At 46.4% G+C, this 27,247-nt stretch overlaps 1 protein-coding gene across 1 annotated transcript in view; it reads right to left on the reverse strand.

The window, feature by feature from the left end:
- The window catches only part of LOC143982516 (glutathione S-transferase Mu 5-like), an 83,023-nt gene extending 62,946 nt beyond the window's left edge, over positions 1-20,077 (reverse strand). The window contains exons 1-2 of the mRNA XM_077481330.1: positions 19,921-20,077; positions 19,752-19,827 (exon numbers count right to left, since the gene is read on the reverse strand). Coding sequence (XP_077337456.1) covers positions 19,752-19,827; positions 19,921-19,953 — 109 coding nt within the window. The 5' untranslated portion in view covers positions 19,954-20,077. The remainder of the gene's footprint in view (positions 1-19,751; positions 19,828-19,920) is intronic.
- Between the last annotated feature and the right edge of the window lie 7,170 nt (positions 20,078-27,247).

Genomic DNA, 27,247 nt, shown 5'->3' on the forward strand with positions numbered 1-27,247 from the left:
TCTTAGCTATATCTTTAGGCAGGGAAATCAGATGTCCATTTTCTCCCTTAATATGAGGGACATAAACAGTCTTCCCCTTTTCTTTAAGCTTCCCTGCTAATACTTTGGTAGGAGAGTAACGTACGAATTAGGAGACAAATGTAGCAAACTGGATTGCTGCTTTCGCTTTACATTGGAGGAGATCAGTCAACTGTCTCCTCAAGTATGCCAACTCATTTCCTATGGATGTAGACTGTACACTCTTATGGAGAACCTCCAGATTCTGAATTTCTTCTACCAATTTTACCATCTGCTCTTCTCGCGCTTTTTTTAATCGAGAGCCACGTTTGATCAACACTCCTCTCATTACCGCCTTGTGTGCCTCCCATATCATGCCCGGGTCACTCCCCGGAGTGTCGTTTATCTGAAAGTACGCTTCCATTTCTTTTCCTACATCTTCCGGTATTTCAGGGATCTGCAACAAATTTTCATCTAAACGCCATTGCCACCCCGAGGAGGGAGCCGAGCACGACAGGAATATCTGTAGTGTCACTGGTGCGTGATCTGACCAAGTTATGTTTCCTATCTCCACCTTATGCACTGACGGCAATAAGTAGTGTGGTATCAAAAAGAGATCAATGCGGGAGTAGAGTTGATGCGTATTGGAGAAAAATGTATAATCTCTTTCTCCTAAATGTAACAACCTCCATACATCCACTAATTGCATCTCTTGCAACTTCCGCACTATCTTCCCTCTGACACCCCTGGGGGATGAAGAGACTCCCGATTACGTATCTACCTTGGGGTCTAGTGGTATATTAAAATCTCCGCCTAAGATCATTTTCCCTTCTGCAAATTCCATTAATTTAGTCAGAGTTTTGCTTATAAAAATATCTTGATGCGTATTTGGTGCATACACAGTAGCCAGCGTGACCTTTGCACCCCCAATTTGTCCTTTAAAAAAAAAAAAAAAAAAAAAGGAAGCGTCCATCCACATCCACCTGAATATCCATGAGAGCCCAGGGTACCCGGTTAGAAATTAAAAAATGGACCTTAGACTTCGATATTTGATTATGTGCATGGTAAAAACAGGGAAAGAATCTATTCTGAGGATACGAAAGACCACTCCTTTTAAAGTGTGTTTCTTGTATAAAAGCCACGTCCGTACAGGATCGTTTCAATTCATTAAGGAGCATCTTCCGTTTTTCCGGTACATTCAATCCTTTTGCATTTATGGAGGTTACCCTTATCCCCTCCATCTCCGGGGCAGGTAGGAAGGCAGAGAGAGAAAGAAAAAATAAATAAATGTATAAACCCCAAAAAAATAAATATCCAGTTCTTTTCTAATCCAACCCTAACCCACCCTCTATCCCATCAACCCCTAAGAGGCACCCAACCCTGAACCTCCAAGTGTACTGTTCACGTGGGTGCAGACCTAATTAGGGGATTGGCTTGGATCGGCCAGAGTGCTCCACTCCTATAACCTCCCACCAGTCTCACACTCTCAACCTTTTTCCATCCTTCTACTTACACAGCGCATTTTATTTCAAAATGAGGAGATAATTCCCAATAGTTACTATCACTGTCACTGTCCCCCCCTCTTTCTTCATCTTTCCTCCCCCCCCCTCTATTCTCTTAATTATTTCCTTATTCTTATTCCCAGACCCATTTCTATCTTCTTGTACCTTCTTATCCTTTCCCTTGTCCCTTCTATGTTTACTCTTCCATTAACTTCCGTTTCCTCCCCTCCCTACCTCCTCTCCCCTTTCTCCAACCATATCTTCCTTTTTTTAAATATTTACCACATATTTACTACATCCCCTTCCTTGACATCATTCCTCTCATCTCCTAGAACTCCCACCACTTCTGTTCAACTGCTCAGATCCACCTCATCGCGCGAGCCAACCACAAAGTGAAATAGTGTACCCCCCCCCCCCCACCATTACTTCTTTCTTCTAGTTCACTCCACCTACCCCCCCATCACCCCTCCTCCAGCTATTTCTCTTATCCACTATATATCTCATAACTTACTAAGTGACAGTGTTATTTCCCAATATTAAATACCATATATGTGCCCTTGTCCGTATCCCGTCCCAATGTCAGTATAATTGTCAATAAAGTGAATGACTTCCCAGGTCTCCATTGTTAGGAAGAAAAAAAAAAAAAAAAAGAAGACGAGAATTTAGTTCCCTCCCACGAAATGGTGGATCTCTCCTATTAGATGTTTCTCTTCAATCAGCCTACTCCCTGTTCCAATTTATTAAGAATGGGGTCTTTAGGGGCTTCTCTAGTTTTCAATGGGGTCTGTACACTATTCTTTATTACCTTGTCAATGTTATAAATCCCACCCACCTTCTTTTGTCTTAAGAAGTACTTTCACCCTTACTCCGTCATACTCTATATCTCCTGTTTCCCATGCGTTACGGCTTATTAACTCTTTCTGGGCAAAACGATAGAATCGGCATATAACATCTCTTGGTCTGTTTACATTCACTGACAGGGGCCCTAGAGCTCTATGGATTCTCTCAAGCTCCCAATCCTGGGGGGGGGGGGGGGGGGGGGGAGCAGGGGCTACCAGTTGTTGGCAAATTGCTTGTACCATAGACTGCAGTGCGTCCCGTCCCACTGTCTCAGGTATCCCCCTGAACCTAAGATTCTGACGGCGACTGCGGTCCTCCATTTCCTCTATTTGCAACTGCATACTAGAAACATGTGAAACTTGTACAGTCTGTACCTGCTCCAGCTGTTGAACCCGCTTCTCTAAGGATTCCCTTTGATCTTCCTCTTTTAGGAGTCTGATAAATGCTGCACTTCAATTTGAACCAACTTCATCTCCCGTCGGAGTGTGTCCTCAAACCGGGTCACCATTGTCTCTATATCTGCACGGGTAGGGAGTGCTTGGAAGAGCGCTCTCAACTCTGGACCTCCCATAGATAGCCGTGCACTTCCTTGGTATTCCTGGGGGTTACCATTCTTGACCACCACATCCTCTCTTTGTGACCCCCGGGTCCTACCCACTTGGAGCTGGGGAGTAGACTGTCTTTGCTCCTACATCTCGCCTGTCTCCCCTCCAGGTAGCTCGTGCATACACTTACTCGGCTTATCTCCGCCTGCTGTTAAGTCACGTGGTCCCGCTGGTTGTTTCCTGGACACCGGCGCTCTTGTATGGGGGAAGAAGCGCTCTATCTCCGGCTGTTCCCCCGGTTTTTGAGCCCCCTTCTTCATCCCAGGGTAAGCACTGCTTCTAATTCTATACCGCGCCATTTAGGGGAGGGGGGGGGGGGGGGGGCAGGAGCTTCTACGAGCGTGTCTCTCCTACTCTGCCATCTCCAAGCCACGCCCCCTTGTGTTATCCCATGGTTAACTATTTAACCTGGATACTGGGGAACCACAACCGGAGGAGCCGACCACGTCGCGAGAAGGCTTCCCTCAAAAAAGGGGTAAACGCACCACCATGTATTTGGGGACCGAAAAGGTCTGTTGCGTGCGACCCCATTCCCTGTAAGTGAACTTGTCAAAATAAGACAGATACGGGAACACCTTAAGTGAACGTGCTGGCTTGCGGGACCCAAAAGGGACCGGTACATTAGCAGGGAGACCTGCTGGCTCCTGAATTTTCAGGGTATCACGCACAGCTGTGATAAGTGCTCCAACAAGTGCTTTTTCACGCCTGGACAGGGACTCATCCTCGCTGTCCGAACAGTCCTGGTCAGCGTCATCTGACAAGACAGAGCAGGGGTCACCAGCCTTAGCAGGGCCCGAGTCTGCGTCAGGGCTCTCCCCAGAGGACGGGGGGGGGGGGGGGGGGGGGGGGGGGGCAGGGGCCGCCTTATTGCACCAGTCTTCCCACGCACCGCCTCCATCTTAGAAAGCATCAGAGTGTCCATGGGCAGGTGACCCAGTTGCAATCACCTGGGTTTTGGGGGAAGAAAACTAGTTTCTGAAGCCATGCTGACCCTACCCTGTCTGCCACCCAAAAGGGGACTTGGGACAGTGGCAGTCCCACCCTCACTGCTGCCGCTGACTGACTGAGGGGCTCATTCCCGCCGGGAAAAAATAAATAAATAAATATCAAATTAATGGTGCTGCGCTACCCCAAAAAATTTAAAACTAAAATAAAGTGCCTAGTGCATAAATACCCTGTGTAAATACTCAGCTAAATTGCAGAAATACGCACCCCCTAAAGTAAATAAATATATCAGTATTTCACAATCAAAATAAAAAGTCTAGTGCATGAATAGATAAGTGTGCAACAATCTATATTAAAGAGGTGTAAACCCCATAGATCTTCAAGGGGAAACAAAATTAAATGAGTGAATAAAGTGCCTAGTGCTTAAATAATCAACATAATGACATTAATCCATATTCACATATAAAAGAACTCTATAAAAATGACAATCTCCAAATGTGCAATAAGATAGTGCAACAAACTTCTCATGAATAAATCCAATCAAGTGCATTAAAAATGAAAAATAAATTAGGTAAAAAGCGTGAATCACACAGTGCAAATAAGCAAAATAGAGTCTATACGCAAACTGAGATGAGCTGGATGAACAGTGACTCATTTAGGTGTCCTTTTATGAAGCAGTGAAATCCATTCACTGCTTCATTCTCCGGCATTCACAGAGGAGATCTTTCTCCTCTGTATGCCAGTTTATAAAGCGGAGTAGATCGCTTCACCCTTGGAGGAGTGAAGCGATCTGCAAACGCTTCTAACACTGGAGAACGGCCCCTAATACCGGAATCTCGTGAGACTTTACGAAATTACAGTACTAGAAATTCACAAATACACAGAGATGTCAATTTATTAAGCAGTGATAAATTATCACAGCTCAATACACTGACACACGGTGCGATTAATGTTAGTAAAATAAAGCGTCCCCTAATAAATTAATTATATATATATATACATACACACACACACACACACACATATCAGGGGGGGCATGGTTACAGTGTTGGGTGGTCTGAAGGAGGCATAAGGAAGTCAATTATCTTCCTCTTTCCTCCTCAGATTCCCCCACATTCTCTCTTCACTCCCCGATTCTCCACCTCTGAGCTGGTGAATTGGGGAGTGTGAATTCCGACACAGATCGCCAGTGAAGCGCTGAGATCCAAGCTTCATAAACTGGCCGTTACTGTGTCATTCAATGAGGATTCTCAGTGTGCGGAGATAATCGGCGGGAGAACAAGTTCAAACACTTCTCCCCCTGATTATCTCTGGTTTATAAACTGTTTATGGGCTGTGATCAGCGGCATTCCTCTGGATCTCCACTGATCACTGCTTCATAAACGGACACCATAGTGCTTCTCCATGTGAAAAGTGAAAGGAAATTATCCCTCTTGTGCCTCTTCAGTGCTCACAGCACACCAGGTGGAGTGGCCCCTTACCTTACTGCTGTAAGGTAAACAGCAGATTAACAAAGGTGAGAGATCCAGTGAAAGTATCCCTATTCCTGCCAGATCATACTGTCCCCCACGGCTGATACTAATACTTTGTTAATTTTCATAAGGATCTCGTGAAGGAAAGAAAGGGGGCTCCAATGGTGAAGTACGTAAATACATGTATTGAATTTAAAATTAATGAAAAGGTACTCACAAACAAATAAAACAGGCTTGCAAAACAAACGAGCGCTCCGCTCGTGTTACGGACATCACTTCCGGTGTCCTAATTCCTCGTATTCCTACGCGTATCGTCACCTGTCACGTGACTTCATCAGGGAATGGAATACAGGCATACGGAAGTGTCTCTTATACTGTAATGGACAGCGGCCATTATCTCAAAGCCGCCCATAGAGTAACATTATCGTTGCCATTTTTTTGTGGATTAGGCTACACCTGTGGCCATTTTTCATATGACCAGATGGTACAGCAGTAATTATCCCGAAGTCGCCCACAGGTTAACATTATCGCGGACATTTTACTATAAAATAGGCTTCCCCCACGGCCATTTTCGATATGACCAAATAGACCTACACGCCGCTCCTCTCTGACTAACTATTAACACTACGATTCCTTAAATAAATAAAAAAGGGGGGGGGGGGGGGAATAGGAGGGCTCTGTTATACCGAAAACGGCATACAGCAGGAATCCAATTATAAATAACCAAAAATTAAAATCGTATTACCGCAAAACGAACGGAATTAAATAAATAATCCCCACATTCTGATAGCATCAGTACCTGGGCTACAACACAGTCCCAATCACCATATCATCTAATGTTCATAATGTCCAATTTAAAATTACAAAACCCCCAAAAAATTTAAAATTTACTAAATTAATCTATAGATTAAAAAATTTATTAAAAAATAAAATTATGTTTCAAACTACCCAAAAAGGGTCAGCTTTATCGGATACCAGAAATGATGTCCAAAAGTAATAAAACGCTTTTTTCAAAGAACCAAATATTATGCCCAATCTACTACCATTAGTAATTTACATATGCATACATAGATGTGAAGATGGAATAAACTACAAGATAATTAAATTAAATTTAGCTATACCCGACTACCATTGATTAAACTAAAAATCACTAATAAAACAATTAAGATCAAAATCTATGTTCAAGCCTTGAGGCATAAAAGTATCTAAAATAAAAATCCACTTAGACTCCAATTGGCTTAGTGTCCTGACTTTATAACTCCCTCTCCAATGTTTTTTTTTATACGGCTCTATGCCCCAAAAGGTCAAATGGGTGGGGTCCTTATTATGATGGGTACTAAAATGTCTAGACACACTATGTTTATCAAAGCCAATAATAAATATTTATTACATGCTCTATAACTAGTTGCTGACCGCCGACCGTCCAATGACGGCCAGGCGGCGCACCTATTGTGGCGGGAGGCCGTCATATGACGGCCTCCCATTTAAACAGGGAATGCACGCGATCATGCGCGCGCACCCGTTTCTTCGGTGGCGGCGTGTCACGGAGACACCGCTCGCCACCGAAGGGGGTGAACAGCCATTGGTTATGGCTGTTTACCACATGATCGGCCGTGATGAAGTCACGGCCGATCACAGATGGTCACACCCCGACTGTGCACGGCGCATGCGCGCGATCGTGAGCACGTCGGTGGCGGTGTGTTCCCCGGGAACACTGCTCGTCACCGACGCTGGTAAACAGCCATTGGCCGGCTGTGATCCTTTCACAGCCGATCACTAAAATGTAAACAAACCGCAGTAACGAGATGTTACCGGGTTCTCCTCCTCACACACCGATCGTGTGTGAGGAGGAGATTGCGGTAACATCTAGTTACCGCCCACAGTACACATCAAGCACACTGATTGCCCCCCCCCCCAATAAAGAGGACCTGTCACCACCCCTCATAGTACCTGTCACCAGGCCCATCAGGGTAGCCCAGTACCTGTCACCAGGCCCATCAGGGTAGCCCAGTACCTGTCACCAGGCTTTTAGGAAAAAACTCAAGACCTTCCTCTTTTAGCAGATGATCAAAGCTCGCCACAGCGCCTAGAGGTGATTCAGTTCGCATTGTGCGCTATATAAGTATTTCATTCATTCAGAGTACCTGTCACCAGGCCATCAGAGTACCCGAGTACCTGTCACCAGGCCATCAGAGTACCCGAGTACCTGTCACCAGGCCATCAGAGTACCCGAGTACCTGTCACCAGGCCATCAGAGTACCCGAGTACCTGTCACCAGGCCATCAGAGTACCCGAGTACCTGTCACCAGGCCATCAGAGTACCCGAGTACCTGTCACCAGGCCATCAGAGTACCCGAGTACCTGTCACCAGGCCATCAGAGTACCCGAGTACCTGTCACCAGGCCATCGGGTACTCTGATGGCCTGGTGACAGGTACTCGGGTACTCTGATGGCCTGGTGACAGGTACTCGGGTACTCTAAGTACCTGTCACCAGGCCATCAGAGTACCCGAGTACCTGTCACCAGGCCATCAGAGTACCCGAGTACCTGTCACCAGGCCATCAGAGTACCCGAGTACCTGTCACCAGGCCATCAGAGTACCCGAGTACCTGTCACCAGGCCATCAGAGTACCCGAGTACCCGTCACCAGGCCATCAGAGTACCCGAGTACCCGTCACCAGGCCATCAGAGTACCCGAGAACCCGTCACCAGGCCATCAGAGTACCCGAGTACCCGTCACCAGGCCATCAGAGTACCCGAGTACCCGTCACCAGGCCATCAGAGTACCCGAGTACCCATTTGCAGCCCATGTCTCATAGAATATACGTTGGGGTGTTTGCTTTCCAAAATGGGGTCATTTTGTGGGTAATTTCACTGTCCTGGTGGTCCAGGACCTTCAAAAGTGTGATAGGTAGGAATGAAATGAGATGTGTCATTTATGCTCCTAGAACGCCTGAACGCACTACTTCAATGTTCGACCTCTCTATGTGACCACGCTATGTAAAAGTCCTACACATGTGGTATCACCATACTCGGGAAGAGTAGCAGAATGTATTTTGGGGTGTCATTTTTGCTATATACATGCTATGTGTTAGAAATATCTTATAAATTGACAATTTTGTGTAAAAAAAAAAAAAAAAAAAAAAAAAAAAAAAAAAAGCGTTTTAATTTTTTTCCACATATTCCAAAAACTTCTGGGAAAAAAATGAACCGTTCAAAAGACTCATTATGCCTCACAGATTATACGTTGGGGTGTTTGCTTTCCAAAATGGGGTCATTTTATGGTAAATTCCATTGTCCTGCTACTCCAGGGCTTTCAAAAGTGTAATAGGTGTTTGAGAAATGAGATGCGTCATTTTTGCTCGTAGAACGTCTGAAGGTACTACATCAATGTTGGTGCTCTGTATGTGGCCAGGCTGTGTAAAAGTCTCACACATGTGGTATCACCATACTCGGGAAGAGTAGCAGAATGTATTTTGGGGTGTGATTTGTTGTATGCATATGCTGTGTGTGAGAAATAACCTGATATGGCAATTTTGTAAAAAAAAAAAAAAAAAAAAAAATCTTCATTTTGCAAAGAATTGTGGGAAAAAATGACAACTTCAAAAAACTCACCATGCTACTTACTTAATACCCTGGAATGTCTACTTTGTAAAAAGGGGTCATTTGGGGGGTATTTGTACTTTCCTGACTTGTTAGTGTCTCAAGAAATGAGGTACACCTGATGTACTGAAGGCCTGATCAGAAGTGATCAATTTTCAGTGATTGGCACCATAGTTTGTAGACTCTATAACTTTCACAAGGACCAAATAATATATACTAATGTGGGTTATTTTTTACCAAAGATAGGTAGCAATATAAATTTTGGCCAAAATTTATGAAGAAAAATTACTAATTAGCAAAAATTTATGACAGAAACAAAGAAAAAGGCATTTTTTTTCACAAAATTAGTTTTATTTTATTTATAGCACAAAAAATAAAAAAACCCCTAGTGATTAAATACCACTAAAAGAAAGCTCTATTTGTGTGGAAAAAAGGACGCAAGTTTCATATGGGTACAGTGTTGGATGACTGAGTAATTGTCATCCAAACTGTGAGAGCGCTGAAAGCTGAAAATAGGTCTGGTCAGGAAGGGGGTGTAACTGCACTGTAATGATGTGGTTAATCCTTACTCGTAGGGGCCTTTTTGTTCGCCCAACATATTGTAAGCCACAACTACATTGTGAGGGGGCCCCCGAATCGACCTCCCAGGGGATGCCCAGCCCCACTGAAGCAGGGCGAGCCGTACTTACCAGTCCTGAAGCGCTGGGAGACATTCCATGGCAGAACTACTCTCTGATCAGTACAGGGTAGACTGCTGGCCCGGCATACTGTGACGCAGACATCAGTAGCCCGGTCATATGTATGCCCCGGAGCATAAAAGCTCGCGACCATCTCTGGAGCTGAGGTTTTGTCGTGGCCTGCCGAGCCGTTGCTGCGACCTGCACATGCTCGATCGCCGGACTGGGGAGACTACAAGGATAAGTGAACCAATCTGTCACCCAACCGGCTGTTGATGGAAGATCACAGGATCACTCATCTTGCGCAAAAAGCAAAGCTGATCACCCTAGTCATTGACTAGGTGATCGCAGTGCACGCACAGGGAGCGTGCAAAAGGGGAGGACGTCCATCGATGGCCTCCCGGCAAAGTAGGTCCACGCTGTAGCAGTCATTCAGCTATAGCGCAGATCTGAAGGGGTTGTAAACCCTTGTTTGTTTGTTTTTTAACCTTAATGCATCCTATGCATTAAGGTGAAAAAACTTCTGCCACTAACCAGTCCCCCAGTTTTACTCACCTGAACCCATTCGTTCACACGCCAGAGAGGCGCTCACACTCTCTGCCTGTAGTCTCGGGTATTTATTGGATAGACTGATAGCAGCGCAGTCATTGGCTCCTGCTGCCGTCAATCAAATCCGGTGACATGGGCGCTGGGGGACAGGGCCAAGTCCAGCATTTGTGTCCATAGACATAGGCCTCCCTAGGGGGTTTCTAGATACCAGGAGGAGCCGCGAGCTCCACCAGCGGACCCCAGAAGATGAGACAAGTAGGATTTTTTTTTTTTTTTTATAAAACAAAAAGGAGGGTTTAGTAACACTTTAAGCTTCTTTTAGACTTGCAGGAATATCTACTGCCCTCTGAAAAGCAATCCAGTGGATCACTTTACAAAGGGCAATATAGCAATGACAGACAGGCATTACTGGTGCCTCTTTAAAATGGCTGAAAAGCTAGGCTTTTTCTCTTTTCTTTAAACAAACCTGGTATACTTACCTCCTTTGTGCAAGGGTTTTGCAGAATAGCCCCCAATCCTCTTCTGGGGTCCCTCCGCAGTGCTCCTGGCTCCTCCCCATATCAAGTGCCCCCACGGAGACCTGCTTTCCAAGGGGGCACTCATGCAGCCCATTCTCCTCGCTGGAAAGATCGGGTTCAGGTAAGTAAAAGAGGGGCTCTGGGGGGCTGCTGCACCACAGAATGCATTAAGGTGAAAAACCTTGAGGGTTTACAACCCCTTTAATGCAATTTTTTTTCTTAAAATTGCCAAATGGCAATTTTACATTGCAGGAGTGCACTACAACTTTGAACAAAGTATTTGGCTAGCAGTTGCAGTGCAGCCCCATTGAACTCCAAATACACTATTCCCAACGTATGCATTCCTGTAGAAATGGCTGTGTGCTCATGTGAGTGCTAAAGCAAATACTGGCTGGAACCATGTCAAGTCAGAGCAAAAGAATGTCACAAGCACACCAAGGATCTTCTAAATGGGCCCCAAGCTTTAGTAAGCGATCACATCCTTACAGCAGATTGCAATGTTTCAGAGCCACACAGGACCCCCTTCATCAGGCATGAGACACCTAATGAACTCCGTGAGGAGTTAGCCCTTGTACACACGGTCGGAGATTCCGACGGAATGTTTCCTATTGGACCATTTTGTCGGATATTCCGACTGTGTGTGGTCTCCATCGAACTGTTTGTCGGAATATCCGATGGACCAACTTTTCCAACTTGCCTGTAAAATTTTCCAACAAAATGCTCCTATCGGACATACTCCGATCGTGTGTAGCCTACTCCGACCGACAAAGTGCCACGCATGTTCAGATCAAATTCCTAGACCAAAGCTATTGGCTACTAGCCTGAACATAGCCCGTCCTAAAGAAATAACGTCATTACGTTATGCACAATCGGATTTTCCGACAACTTTGCCCGACCGTGTGTATGCAACAGTTTCAGACAAAATCCGTCGGATTTGGTTGCCAGAATGTCCGACCGTGTGTACAAGGGCTTAGACTGTAGAAATACAGCTGTGACAGGGCTGTAACATGCCGTGGGTGCAATATGCATTGCGGTTGCTGCATTTTCAACTTAGACTGCAGAGTTTGACATGAAATGCTATAATGCTTGAAAAGACCTTAGATACATGCCAATGTGATCTTATTTAACATTTTCATTTCCTATACTTGCTTTTATCAATGGATTGCACCATCTGTTTGCCATCATAGTACCTTAACTCTATATTACTCCACAAATTCCTCACCTTATGCACAGGTTTACTAGGGTTGCACGGATACCACGTTAAGTACCAATACTTTTTTTCCAGTACACACCGATAACCAAGACATTTTTTAATGTGACAGTGGCACTAATATGCAGCCCCGATGAGGTGTGGACTGTCAGTTTTTTTTTTATCAATCTTTTACAATTATTTTTACAATGCCTTTTGGGGGGGGGGGGGGGTGTGAGTGGACAATGTCAGTGTTAGGGGTTTTTTTTTTTTCTTTTATTTTTTACAAATGTACTTTTAAATTAAAAAATGTTTAATAAATTAAACACTTGCTTACTGGGCACTTAAACCCCCCTCCTATCCAGACCAATTTTCAGCTTTCAGTGCTGATGCACTTTGAATGACAATTGCGTGGTCATTCAACACTGTACCCAAATGATTTTTCATTCCCCCCCCCCCCCCCCAAAATAGAGCTTTCTTTTGGTGGTATTTGATCACCTGTGCGATTTTTATTTTTTGTTATAAAATTGTAAAACTGGTAAATTTTGTCCGTCGAGTCGGCACTGATCGGTTACACCGACAGGCAGCACTTCTAGATGGCGCTAACTGACACCACTGGTGGGCATTGATAGGTGGCATAAATGAGGCATAATTACCTCTTCCTTTTCAGGACCGATGTCCCTTTAAGATGAGCCAGTGATCGGCTTTTTTTTTCTCCTCTGCTGTCAGTGTGGAAAAAAAAAAAAAAAAAAAAAAAAAAAGGATCACTGAGCTCTTGTGATCAGTTATCATTGGCTGACAGCTGATCACATGGTAAGGGACCGGGACAGGCCCCTTACTCGGATCGGTGATCACCCGAGCCTCAGTGACTTGGTGGTCACAGGGTGCGCATAGGGGAGGCCGCTGTTTTTAGTGGGCCGCATAAAATCAGATGCTGGTTGGTGTCAGCGGGCACATGTCTGCTGACACCCGCCAGCATCTGATTTTATGCTGACATGCCACTTTTAGCTGAACCCAATCGGACCACCCATTGTTCTGTACGGTCCACTGGTGTAAAGGAGACTTACAGTGCAGGACTCCTAGGCCTGCATTGTACCTGAAGCATTAAAGAGAGTGAGTGAGTTATGGACCAGAGAAGAGAAGCAGCTTAGGGAAATGGTCATGCAGATAGAAAGTGTCCCCTTGTCCTCTAACATGAAAGGGGATACGCCCTACCCCAAGCTCATTATATGGACCACTTATGTATTTTTACATGATGATCACATCCTCTACTTGCTTTTCAGAAGGTTTTACCCCTTCATGACCAGGCCATTTTTTGCTATTCAGCACTGCGCTACTCTAGGGGATGATCAGGGATTTTTTTTTTTAAACACACTTTTCTGTTAGTGATATTTACTGTAACAGCAATGTTTTAAACAGTTATGAATTCATAACAGCTGTGATTACTGTTGTGTGCTGTGATTTGTCCTCAGCTATCACATGGAACACCGTACCAAAAAAAAAAAAAAAAAAAAAAACCTGACAATTTTAAAAACATATCCAGGAGTGTGGAGAAAAAAAATAAAACAAAAAACACACAATTGTAAATTGGGTCCCAATTTACTTATCCTGATTAATTTTTTTAACTCCTTGCCCGTCTCCAGCAGTGCACCCAGGACTAGCAGGAAGGGGAGAGACTTTGCAATGGGACAGTGCTCGTTAGAGTGCTCGCCAGGAAAGGGGCGTTTCAGACTCAGCAGAAGTGCATCTGCTGAGCGAGTAAATGAGGCGCCGGCCCAATTAGAGGGGAAGAAAAAAAAAAAAAAACACACACCACACACCCTATTCCTCCAGGTTACCCTTGCACACAGAAGCACTTGGGTGCTCAGTAGCAGCACATGCTGAGCAGCCAAATCCAGCTCTGGTGTACCATGAAGATGTGTATCCCGTGAAGACTTGAATGCCCGGCAGCAAATGCGCATACACCAGGATCAGGGAAAACTGAGCTAAAGCCGAAGAGGTACTTGAAGCCGCTTAAAGTGAAGAAGAAAAAAAAAAAAAAAAAAAAAAAAAAAAAAAACGACAACCACCACACGCACACACACCTTATACTTGCCTCCTCTGTGTAGTTAGTTTTGCACAGAGCAGCCTGGATCCTCCTCTTCTCCCGTCTATCTTCAGTGCTCCTGGCCCTCCCTCCTGTCGCGTGCCCCCACAGCAAACAACTTGCCATGTTGGCACCCGAGCAGAGTCACAGTTCCCTGTGTCCATTCAGACACAGAGCCCTGACCCCTCTCTCCCCTGATTGGCCAACTGAGTTTGACAGCTGCGGGAGCCAATGGTGCCACTACTTTGTATCAGCCAATCAGAAGGAGAGTCCCGGATAGCTAAGACACGTGAACATCGCTGGAGATGGGGCTCAGGTAAGAAATTAGGGGGTGCTTGGGAGGCTGCTACACAGGGTTTTTTTTTTTTTAATCTTAGGGCCAGTTCACGCACGAAAAAAAATAAAATAAATAAATAAATAAATAAAAAACCCCATGCACTCCAGATGTGTTTCTACATGTGCGTTTTCAGGTGCTTTTTTTTTAAGCTATACTAGGGTCCAGTGGGCTTTACTTTACAGTCCATTGCAGCATGTTTTTTTCTGGAACTGAAAAGCACCTCGAAATGACTGCACTGGTGTGAACAATGTCATTGCAAACCATATAACCTACTTTTCATGCAGAACAAAAACACACTGGATTGCATGTGGTGTGAACTGGCCCTTAAAGAGGAAGTCCACAAAAAAAAAAAAAAAAAAAAAAAAAAAAAATTATATTTATATATATATATATATATTTATATTTATATATATATATATATATATATATATATATATATATATATATATATATATATATATATATATATATATATATATATATATATATATATATATATATATACACACACACACACACACACACAAAAAGCCAGCAGCTGCAAATACTGATACAAATAAATGGACACTTACCTGGTCCCGGGGTCCAGCGATGTCGGCAGCCCAAGCCAATCGATCGGCAGCTGCCACCACCATCCTTGGTGAGGGAACCAGGAAACAAGTCCCAACTGGCCCCCGCTGTCTCCTGGGACCGGTGTGTTTCCCGGGAGACAGCGGGGGGACAGGAAGGGGCACGACTCCAGCGGGAGTCTATTCCCGGAAGTGGGTGCAAATACCTGCACCCCCGTCCCCCCCGAAAGGTGCCAAATGTGACACCGAAGGGGGGGGGGGGGGAGGGAAGCGTTCCGAAAAGTGTAAGTTCCATTTTTGTGTGAACCTCTGCTTTAATGCATAGAAGAAATTAAAACTTCTGCCTTTACAACTCCTTACATGCTGGACTACAACACAGGCTTGGGGTGTTACAGCCACTGAAATCATCCTGTATTCCCAGGGATCAGCATGATTAAGAATGATGACCCATGCCAGTGTCCCTGTGCTTCTGAATCCTGACCATTAATGTGCCTGCATTGTTGTCTGGCATGTAAGGCAGTGCTCGACAAAACCCGGTCGCCAGGTCGCATTGGCGACTAGAATCAGCGACCTTGCGCCTGGGGCAGCATAGCTGCGGGTATCCCGTCTCCATGGACCCCCCCCCCCCCCCCCGCGCGATCACGTCGGGCCGCGCCGCAGGCGGCCGGTAATTTAGCCCCCGGCTTTGAGGCCTTCTGTGATCCTATGGTTCCTTCTGGAATCTGGCGCCCTCTTGTGGTGGCCGTTGGAATTACAACCAACAATGCTAATGGGCCAGTCTTTCTCCATCCCTTTACTTAGAACCCCTAAACAAAAAAAAAAAATTATATATATTTTTTTTTTTTATTATTATTTATTCTAACACCCTAGAGAGTAAAATGGTGGTCGTTGCAATACTGTCTGTCACACCATATTTGCACAGCGGACTTACAAGCGCACTTTTTTGGGGGAAAAATTTTTCATTTAATAAAAAAAAAAAAAAAAAAAAAAAAAAAAAAAGTTAGCCCAATTTTTTTTTTTATATTGTGAAAGATAATGTTACGCCGAGTAAATCGATACCCAACATGTCAGGCTTCAAAATTGCGCCCGCTCATGGAATGGCGACAAACTTTTACCCTTTAAAATCTCCATAGGCGACGTTTAAAAAATTCTTCAGGTTGCACGTTTTGAGTTACAGAGGAGGTCTGGGGCTAGAATTATTACTCTTACTCTACCGATCGCAGCGATACCTCACATGTGTGGTTTGAACACCGCTTTCATATATGCGTTTGCTTCTGCACGCAAGCTTGGCAAGACAGGGCGCATTTAAAACAATTTTTTCTTATTTTAACTTATTTTTATTTTTTTCCACTGTTCTTTTAAAAAAAAAAAAAAAAAAAAAAAAAAAAAATGTGTGTCACTTTTATTCCTATTACAAGGAATGTAAAAATCCCTTGTAATAGAAAAAAGCATGACAGGTCCTCTTATATATGAGATCCGGGGTCAGAGAGAGCTCACATCTCATATTTACACTAAAATGCAATTTAAAAATGTCCCTCTAAGAGCTATGGGCAATGACTTGGAGACAGGTGGGGGGCTGGGGGCTATCTTCCCCTCACTCGTCTCCATGTCAGGCCAGGGACAGGTCCAGATCGCCGTCACGGACCTGGCTCCTAACTTTTTTAGCTGGCTCCTAGATTCCAAGCAAATTTGTCAACCCCTGATGTAAGGCATTAAGTGACTTAGCGTGGCACTCTGTTTTCCCTGATTCTGGCACAGCCATTACATGGGGATATAGATCTTCACTATACACTGGATATTCTTGTTCCACCTTATTTCAGTATTATCAATTTTAAATTTTGCATTGTCATTTTCACAAATGAAGAGAAAAGTCAAATAAAATAAATACCTACCAGTTCCTCATCTCCAGGTCTTGTGATGGTGCCCATTAACAGCGCTACAGGAATGCTAGAGTCTCCTCTAAGCGGGAGGGAGAGGAGGGAGGAGTGCGCTAATTGGGCAGGAGCACGTGACGTCCGAAGTCTACGAGCTGTAGTTCTCGGCTTTGTGGAAGGCTAGGTTGCGCGGTTGACAGCTACTTGCCAGCATTGTGTCCAGGAAGGAGAAGAGGAAGTGAAATGCGGGAGTAGCCGGGACTGAATTGGGGCAGCAGCATGGATGAGCTGAGAGCCCGCTGAATCTGGGGTAGCATAAAGATCTGTTCATGCTACACTGGGCTGCTTGCCCGCAGCAGGGCTAAATGTAAAACAAAACACCTGCCTGGTACCTGGATAGGAAATGCACATCCCAAATATCAAATTGAAAAACAATTTTAGACCAAAATGTATAAATTCTACATGTTTTTGAAGGTGTCTATTGATTGGTTTGCGTGAAAGTTATATAATCTCCAATTCTAGTATATATACACGCTGGAATGGTTACTACTACTACTGGCAGTGATCTGCAACTTATAATGGGACTGCTATAGTGCAGTGAGTAATCTGACAATAACCGACACCGAGTGGGAACTGCCACTGACATCACCAGCTACACCAATACAGCGATTAGTGCTAACATGGCTGGAAGGGGGGTAAACATCTTGGGTAATCAAGGGGTTAAATGTGTGCCAAACAATGTGCAACATGTGCCAATTTTTACTAAAGATCTTTGTTTAAGGCCCATGCACACGATACAAAAATCTTAGGGTTGTTCCTAAGTCGATACCACTTTTTTTAAGACCGAGGACAAGTACCGATACTTTTTTCCCAGTACTCGCCGATATTGATCCCACGCGATTTCTTCTTTTTTTTTTGGTGCGGGGCTCCCCTTAATATCCATACCAGACCATTTTTTAGCAATGAACTTTTAGGTGTATTGTGGACCGACAAGTCATTGTAGCCTCGAGTAGTTTTAAAAATTACCCCCCCCCCCCTTTAGAAATGTCATTTTGTCAGACTGTTCTAAACACGGGAAACATGCGACCCTTTACAGGCTACTACAGACACTGCTCCCGAACAGGACGTTTTTAAAACTTTTTTTTTTGCACTGATACATGTCCCCTGGGGCAGGACCCAGGTCCCCAAACACTTTATGACAATACCATGCATAAGCCTTTAAAAATTAGCACTTTTGATTTCTCCCATAGACTTTTAAGGGTGTTCCGTGGCTTTCAAATTTTCCACGAACACCCAAGATTGTTCGCTGTTCGGCAAACTCCCGATGTTCGAGTCGAGCATGAGTTCGACTCCAACATAAAGCTCATCCCTGCACCTGATGTACTGAAGGTCTGGTCAATTTTCAGTGACTGGCACCATAGCTTGCAGACTAACTTTCACAAAGACCAAATAATATACACTAATTTGGGTTATTTTTACCTAAGCTACGTAGTGGTATACAGTTTAGCCAAAATTTATGAAGAAAAATTACTAATTTGCAAAATTTTATGACAGAAACAAAGAAAATGGGCGGCACAGTGGTGTAGTGGTTAGCACTCTCACCTAGCAGTAAAAGAGGGTCACTGGTTCGAATCCCAACCAGGACACTACCTGCTTGGAGTTTGCATGTTCTCCCTGTGCCTGCGTGGGTTTCCTCCAGGCACCCTGGTTTCCTCCCACAATCCAAAGACATGCAGGTAGGTTAATTGACTTCTGTCCACAATTGGCCCTAGTATATGAATGGGGACCTTGGATTGTGGGCTCCTTGAGGGTAGGGACTGATGTGAGTGTGCAATGTACAGGGATAGGGGAAATTGTAAACACTCACTCAGGTTGAACTGGATGGACTGGTGTCCTTATTCAACCTTACTAACTATGTAACGGCATTTTTTCCACAAAATGTACATTTTTATTTATAGCACAAAAAAAAAAAAAAAAAAAACACTAGTAATTAAATACCACCAAAAGAAATCACATGAGTACAGTGTTGCATGACTATTTGTCAAAGTGTGAGCGCTGAAAATTGGTCTGGGCAGGAAGGGGGTGAGTGCCCTGCATTGAGGTGGTTAAAGAGGAAGTAAACCCTTTCATTCCCTGCAAAGGCAAAGCATAATGGACTACTATGCATCGCATAGTAGTCCATTATGTGTCACTTACCTGACACAGGAGCCAGCGATGTCACCGCTGTCCCCTGTAGTCCGGCGCATCCATCTTTTCGGTGGGGTCTCGCAGCTCCGCCGCTGTCATTCAGCGGAGCCGCGATGACGTCACTCCCGCGCATGCGCACAGGAGCCGACACGCGTGGCAGCTCCGTTTTTTTGAAAAATGCCGCGCTCAGTGCGCCTGCACGCCGCTGTCTACGGCGCATGCGCCGTAGACAGCGGTGCCTGTCTTCGGGCAAATATCTCCTAAACCGTATAGGTTTAGGAGATATTTATTGGACCTACAGGTAAGCCTTAATCTAGGCTTACCTGTAGGTCAAAGTGGTTTGTAAGGGTTTACAACCACTTTAAGTAATCTAGAAAAACAATGCAGATTTATCAACATTTGAAAAATAGGTCTGGTAGGGAAGCGGTGAAAGCACAATACAGGTTGTAACTAGGGATGAGCTCAGGCGTGTTCGCATATTCCACGTGCAGAGCCCGCCAGGAAGTCAACGCATCGCTGCGCTAATCACACGCAGTGAGACATTGCCCGATCTCTGCAGCCGCACATCAAGGGAACGTCTCACTTCCTGTGATTAGCGCAGCGCCGACTTCCTGGTGGACTCTGCACGTGGTCCATGCGAACGTGCCTAAGCTCATCCTTAGTTGTAACCAAATTGAGAACCGCGGTGAACGTATCCATGGGGATCTCATACATCTCTGGGATTATTTTCAGATGTTTCATTTATTAAACCAGTTCCCTCAGCACTAGCTGTGATAAAATAGCTTTCAATAAAGGACTCACCCTCGCCTGTGACATATATCTTCTCTTCATATGGCGTCTTGGTGTATTCCAGCAGCATTCGAATGGCATGAGCCAACTATACAGAGTAAGAAAGAAAGAGGTCAGCCAAATGCTGTGCTCAGCAATCCCTCATATACCCCGTATCACCTCAGTACTCAGCCTCTCTCACCCCTCGAATATCCCAATAGCCGAAAGTGATCATCTTCAACTTCTCTCTGCACCGCACAACTACACACCGAACCTTCCAACTACACACTGCGCCACACACCTACTCCCCGGCTAGCAACACGATGCCCGAGTCATGTGACCTGCAATATTTTACCCAATAGGGAGCCGACATGCTGCGACACACCCCCTTGGCCTCCCCTCCTTTCTGAGCTGGGGAGGAATGAAGAGCCAGGGTGTAGAAGTACTACTCCAGCCACATCCCTCTGGTGCCTGGTTTATACATTTATACTGAGAGTAGAGGAGGTGATAGGAATGATTGTTACTAAATCTTCTACCACCTAAACTGTTATGCTGCATTAGACTTTTTATCCAAGTTCAAGATTACTGCATTTTTCTCTTTTGAAAAGCCAGCAGCTGTAGTTTCTAAGGCTAGAGTCACACCTATGCAGTTTTAATGCTTTTTGCAGGTTGCAGATTTGCACTACAGTCCATTTACCATGGTTTCCTATGGAACACGTTCTGTAGAGCAAATCTGCAAAAAGCTTTAAAACTGCCATAGGTGTGAATCCAGCCTTATGCCCTCTGTAAAGTATTTGGGGAGGATCGCTTTTCAGAGACCAGCAGAGCAGGCGTGCACAATGTGATCAGGCCATCACCCATAGCTCCCAATTGTCCCTGATTTCGAGGGACTGTCCCTGATTTGGAGCAATATCCCTCTTTCCTCTTCATTTGTCCCTCATTTTGATCTGATCTATATAGATGTATGTAAAATGCACTTTTTATCTATCAAAAAGTGTTTCCCAGCTCTAAAACTTTCATCTGATTTCTAAATTGCTGCATTTGTAAATTCCAAAAGCCAATGTAAATGAATAGTAGTGGTAAAAAAAAAAAAGCACTTGTGTGGTAAACCAGTGGTCATCAACCTTGTTCTCAGGGCCAGGGCCGGACTGGGAATAAAATCCAGCCCTTGAAAAAATTTCATACCAGCCCCACAGCATTATTATACCAGCGCAACAGCATAACGTCATTATTTTCTTGTTCATAAAAGGTAAAACCACACATTTTAAAGCACATTTGAAGAGTGTATTATATATAGATAAGACAGATATGAAATCACATAGGGATTTATATGTATATATATATATATATATATATATATATATATATATATATATATAAGCAAATTCCAGTTAAAAGTGGTCAATCATCAAGGGGGACCCCAGGAACTCAGAACGTGGGGTGGGGCACCTTCCGCAGAAAGAATACACTAAGGTAAGGGGGGGTAGGTTACTGATATAAGGGGGAAACCCTTTATATCAGTGCCATTATCGTATTCACACCCCCTTACATCAGTGACCCCCCCTTCAGACTGGCCTGGCGGTGCTGTCACTCACTACCTCTTAGGTGCACCGTGCAGGGCTCAGTCAGTTGGCTCCTGCTTGGTTGGCTCTGGTTTTATCCTATAGACTCCTCTTCACAGTCCACACAAGTCTGACTTCTCCCATGACCCCCATCCTGACTCCTCTCCAGACTCCCTCAGAGACTACAGACATGATACAGGAGATGGTCAGAGACTGCAGACATGATATAAGAGCTCAATGCAGCCTCACCAGTGCCCATCAAATTCAGCCTCACTGTGCCCATCAATGCAGCTTCACTGTGCTCATCAAATGCAGTCTCACTATGCCAATGAATGCGGCCTCACTGTGCTCACCACTGCAGCCTCACTGTGCACATCATTTCAGCCTCACTGTGTCCACCATTGCAGCCTCACTATGCACATCATTGCAGCCTCACTGTGTCCACCATTGCAGCCTCACTGTGCCCATCAAATGCAGCCTCACTGTGCCCACCATTGCAGCCTCGATGTGCCTACCATTGCAGCCTCGCTGTGCCGATAATTGCAGCCTCACTGTTCCCATCATTGCAGCCTCACTGTGCCCATCAATGCAGCCTCACTGTGCCGTGAATGCAGTCTCGCTGTGCCCATCATTTCAGCCTTGCTGTGCCTACCATTGCAGCCTCACTGTGCCCATAATTGCAGCCTCACTGTGCCCATAATTGCAGCCTCACTGTTCCCATCAATGCAGCCTCGCTGTGCCCACCATTGCAGCCTCGCTGTGCCTACCATTGCAGCCTCACTGTGCCCATAATTGCAGCCTCACCGTTCCCATCATTGCAGCCTCACTGTGTCCATCAATGCAGCCTCACTGTGCCGTGAATGCAGTCTCGCTGTGCCCATAATTTCAGCCTCTCCTGTGCCGCATGTCCCAGTCTGCAATCCCTGTCTGTGGGAAGGTGTGCTGTTGATGCTCAGTACAGTACCTTGCATGTCAGCAGGATATCCATGATGGCCAGCAGCAGGCAGAGTCTGTTCTCGTTTTGGATGGGGACGGTGCTCCTTCCAGAGGATCTGTTTGCTGTGAGATGGAGTGGTCCCTGGCAACCTGCACCTTCAGACGTCCTCATTTTCCGGCCCCAGTCAGCCTGTCCTCTGGTCCTGGGAAAGTGGGAGCTGGAGAGAAGGGGGAGCAGAGAGTACTGGTGGGGTTGGAGAGCACATGGGTGGGGGAAAAGAGCAGGGGGGAGTGGAGATCACAGGGGTGGGAAGTGCTGGGGGGAACTTGAGAGCAATAGTGGGGGCCAAAAAGAACAGGGGTGGAGAGCATGGGAGGCTGAGAGCACTGGGGGGGGCTAAGAGTGTGGGGTAGCGAAGAGCACTGGGGGGGGAGCTTGAGAGTACTGGGGGGCAGAAAAACAGGGTTGGAGAGCACTGGGGGGTACTAAGAGTAGGGAGGAGTGGAGAGCAATTGGGGGAGCTTGAGAGCACCAGTGGGGGCCAGAAAGAACAGGGGTGGAAAGCACGGGGGACTGGAGAGCACTATGGAGGATGGAGAGCACTGGCGGGGTTGGAGAGCACATGAGTGGGGGCAAAATGCAGGGGGAGTAGAGAGTAAAGAGGTGGGGAGTGGAGAGTGCTGGGGGGGAACTTGAGGGCAATGGTAGGGGCCAAAAAGAACAGGGGTGGAGAGCACAGGAGGCTGAGAGCACTGGGGGGCTAAGAGTATGGGGTGGCGAAGAGCACTGGGGGGGGGGGCTTGAGAGCACTGGGGCGAGCTTGAGACTACTGGGGGGAAGAAAAACAGGGCTGGAGATCACTGGGGGGTACAAAGAGCAGGGAGGAGTGGAGAGAAATGGGGGGAGCTTGAGAGCACCAGTGGGGGCCAGAAAGAACAGGGGTGGAAAGCATGGGGGACTGGAGAGCACTATGGGGAGCGGAGAGGACTAGCTGGGTTGGAGAGCACATGGGTGGGGGCAAAATGCAGGGGGTAGTGGAGAGCACAGGGGTGGGGAGCAGAGAGAGTGCTGGGGGGGAGCTTGAGAGAGCACTGGAGGGGGAGCCAAAAAGAACAGGGGTGGAGAGCACAGGGCAGAGAGTTCCGGGGGCAGAAAGAACAGGGCTGGAGAGCACTGTGGGGGCTGGAGACCACTGTGGGGGGGTGTAGAGCACTGTGGGGGCTGGAGACTACTGTGGGGTGCTGGAGACCACTGTGGGGGGCTGGAGAGCACTGTGGGGGGGGTGGACAGCACTGTGGGGGCTGGAGAGCACTGGGGTGTGGGCTGGAGAGCACTGTGGGGGACTGGAGAGGACTGTGGGGGGGCTGGAGAGCACTGAGAGGGGGTGGAGAGCACTGTGGCGGGGTGGACAGCACTGTGGGGGCCTGGAGAGCACTGTGGCGGGGTGGACAGCACTGTGGGCGACTGGAGAGCACTGTGGGGGGGTGGAGAGCACTGTGGGGGGCTGGAGAGCCCTGTGGGGTGGTGGACAGCCTGTGAGGGGGCTGGAGAGCACTGTGGGGGGGGTGGACAGCACTGTGGGGGCTGGAGAGCACTGGGGTGTGGGCTGGAGAGCACTGTGGGGGACTGGAGAGGACTGTGGGGGGGCTGGAGAGCACTGAGAGGGGGTGGAGAGCACTGTGGCGGGGTGGACAGCACTGTGGGGGCCTGGAGAGCACTGTGGCGGGGTGGACAGCACTGTGAGCGACTGGAGAGCACTGTGGGGGGGTGGAGAGCACTGTGGGGGGCTGGAGAGCACTGTGGGGGGGGGGTGGACAGCACTGTGCGGGGGGGGGGGTGGATAGCACTGTGGAGGGCTGGAGAGCACTGTGGGGGGGTGGACGGCACTTTGGGGGGGCTGGACAGCACTGTGGGGGGCTGGAAAGCACTGTGGGGGGGGACTGGAGAGCACTGTGGGGGGTGGACAGCACTGTGGAGGGCTGGAGAGCACTGTGGGGGGCTGGAGAGCACTGTGGGGGGGGGGGGTGAACAGCACTGTGGGGGGATGGAGAGCACTGTGGGTGGCTGAAGAGCACTGAGGGGGGTGAACAGAACTGTGGGGGGTGGACAGCACTGTGGGGGATGGACAGCACTGTGGAGGGCTGGAGAGCACTGTGGGGGGGTGTGGGGTGGACGGCACTGTGGGGGGGGGCTGGAGAGCACTGTGGGGGGGGGGGGCAGGGAGCACAAGGAGAACTGGAGGGGGGGGCAGTAAAAGAAGTTGGATTGGATAGGAGGAGAAGCAGTGGCTGCATGGAGGAATATAGAGAGCTCATCTCCTCTATATGTCCTGCTTCTCCTCCTATCTAGGCACACAGGGCGGCATCTCTTACTGTGTATCATAGCGCTGCCTGAGTCTGTGTTCGGCGGCCATGCTGTAACACGGTCCCGCCCCCCTACACGTGCTTGTGTGATAGTAGATAGAATCAATATTCCGCCTATCACACAAGCAGGTCTAGGTTACAGTGCGGCCGCTGAACACAGACTCAGACAGCACTGTGATACACAGGAGAAGGAGAGCGGAGCAATGCAGCCGCAAAGCGGCCCCAGGGCAGGCGGCCTACCAGGAAATCTCCCGGTATCCCGGTAGGCCAGTCCGGCCCTGCTCAGGGCCCACTAAGGCTGGATTCACATCTAGGAATTTTTTGTGCTTTTTGCATTTTGCAGATTTGTAATATAGTCCATTTAACATAGTTTCCTATGGAACACGTTCTGTAGTGCAAATCTGCAAAAAGCACTAAAAATGCCTAGGTGTGACTCCAGCCTTACAAGCCAGGTTTGCAAGATAACTGAATTACATCACAGGTGATATCATTTGCTGCTCAGTGATTGCTGTATTCTAGTCTGCATCTCCCCAAGGTAATACAGAAACCTGGCCTGTTAGTGGGCCCTGAGGAAAGGATTGCACTGCCATTGTGTCCCCGGACCATATAAACGAACAGTAACAAAAAACTGGCTACTGCCCACACCTATAACTGGCCTTCACAGTAAGGAGCACATGGAGGGCATATACATGTAAGACCCTGTGTTGCTTGCAGTCCTAACACTACAAATTTATAAGTGTCTCCACAGTGGAAGCACATGCATGGAATGGATAGATGTGGGACAGGTGAGCCTGGAGGCTTTGGAAACCTGGAAACCTTATTATAGGCTTACCTGTAGCAAAAAGTGTGCTGTAAGGGTTTACAACCACTTTAACAACCAGTGGAAGTCCCCTTTAATGTACACCGGACATTTTGCAACCTCTCCTGAATGATTTAACTTGACAGATAGTAACCAACGTTTAAAAACGTCCATTTTGCCACGTTTACATGCCACGTTTAGAAGAGTTTTTATTTTATTTTTTCAAATAGTCAAAAATTTAAAAACGCATGTAAGCGAAATGCGGCTAAATGCGAGTTACCGCGTTTACAAGCTATTACAGGCGTTTCAAATGCCTCAGAACATCCGCCCTGAACGCAAAATTTTTTTGCTTTCCAAAAAATGCTTTTAAACTCAACTGCCTAAAAATGACTATAAATGACCCTGTGTACATGTACTGATAAGATAACATAGAGGAGAGTTCAGGAGCGGTTAAAGTCTAGACATGTTTATTCTGAGCACTGAAATGATGCGTAAGCACATGAAGCAGAGAGCGATAACGCGCATTTACACGTGTCATTCGTATTTTCGGCTAAAACACTGCTGCACCTGGACGCACTGGCAGTGAGTTTCTTCCTCAAAACGCCTATGTGTGTATTGACACAAAAGCTTGCATGGAGGAGCGTTTAGAGGCTGAAAAAATAAAGCCTGACGCTCCCAAGGCCTAGTTCACACCAGCTTTAAAAGTAGGAGTTTGGGGCACATTTTTAAAGTGTAAGTTTACCTTTACAGAAAATATGTAAGGTGAACTTACACTGGACCCCCTCCCCATTACACCCGGTCCCGCAATACCAGAGGGCGGCAATTTTCCGCACTGACACATCATATAGCCGCTTTACCAGTCCATGGATTTGAAATTCCCTAAGCTTTCTCTCCTCTTCTCCAGCGCTGACAGGACGGCTAGGCGAGTTCTGATTGGCCGGCACTGACCAATCAGAATGCCTCCCATACTTACATTTAAGAGGTACATTTAGGAGATTAAGCTGCAGGGGATTTCTCCACAGACCCGGTAAAGCAGCTTTAAGAAGTCTCAATGTGGGAGATTGCCAGCTTCAGATACAGCAGAACCGGGTGTGAAGGGGAGGGGGTCCAGTTTAAGTTCACCTTATAGATTTTTCTGTAAAGGTGAACTTACCCTTTAACTCTCCTCAAACTCCTAGTAAACTCCTCAGTGTGAAAGCACTACTTTACATTGTAGCAAAGTGTTAGTTCTTCAGTGTTGTCACATGAAAAGATAGAATAAAATATTTTCAGATGAGGGGTGTACTCACTTTTGTGTGATAATATATATATATATATATATATATATATCTATATATATATATATATATATATATATATGTATTTGTACTCGGAGTCTCAACGAGAGATCGAGTAAGAAGGTGATAAAGGAACACATGGAAAAGACCTGGGGTGTGCCAAAGGTCAAGTGGTCAGTATGCCTAAAGGGGGCATACCCAAATATGAAATGAGAAGAAAAAGGGTGAGAAGAAAAAGGGGGCCGGGAGGGTGGGATACGAAGTGCCAGGCTGGCAGGAGTAAGGAGGAGGAGGAGGAGGGCGTGTTTAAATACCCCCGACTCCTCCTACAAACTCAGGCTGTCCTGCACCCTTCCCATTTGTACTCGGTGTCTCAACGAGAGATCAAGTAAGAACGTGATAAAGGAACACATGGAAAAGACCTGGGGTGTGCCAAAGGTCACGTGGTTGGTATGCCTAAAGGAGGCAAAAAATGAAGACAGTAGGGTGAGTCAGTAACAGCTTTATTGAAAGTAACATGGCATTAGTCGGCCAAATGCCTGAAAGCACGAGCCATCTTGATATGAGGATCGGGGATATATCTAGCGAAAC

The sequence above is a fragment of the Lithobates pipiens genome, unplaced genomic scaffold, assembly GCF_037356315.1.
Source record: "Lithobates pipiens isolate NorthernLeopardFrog02 unplaced genomic scaffold, aLitPip1_a1.2 Scaffold_16, whole genome shotgun sequence".
Classification (NCBI taxonomy): Eukaryota; Metazoa; Chordata; class Amphibia; order Anura; family Ranidae; genus Lithobates; species Lithobates pipiens.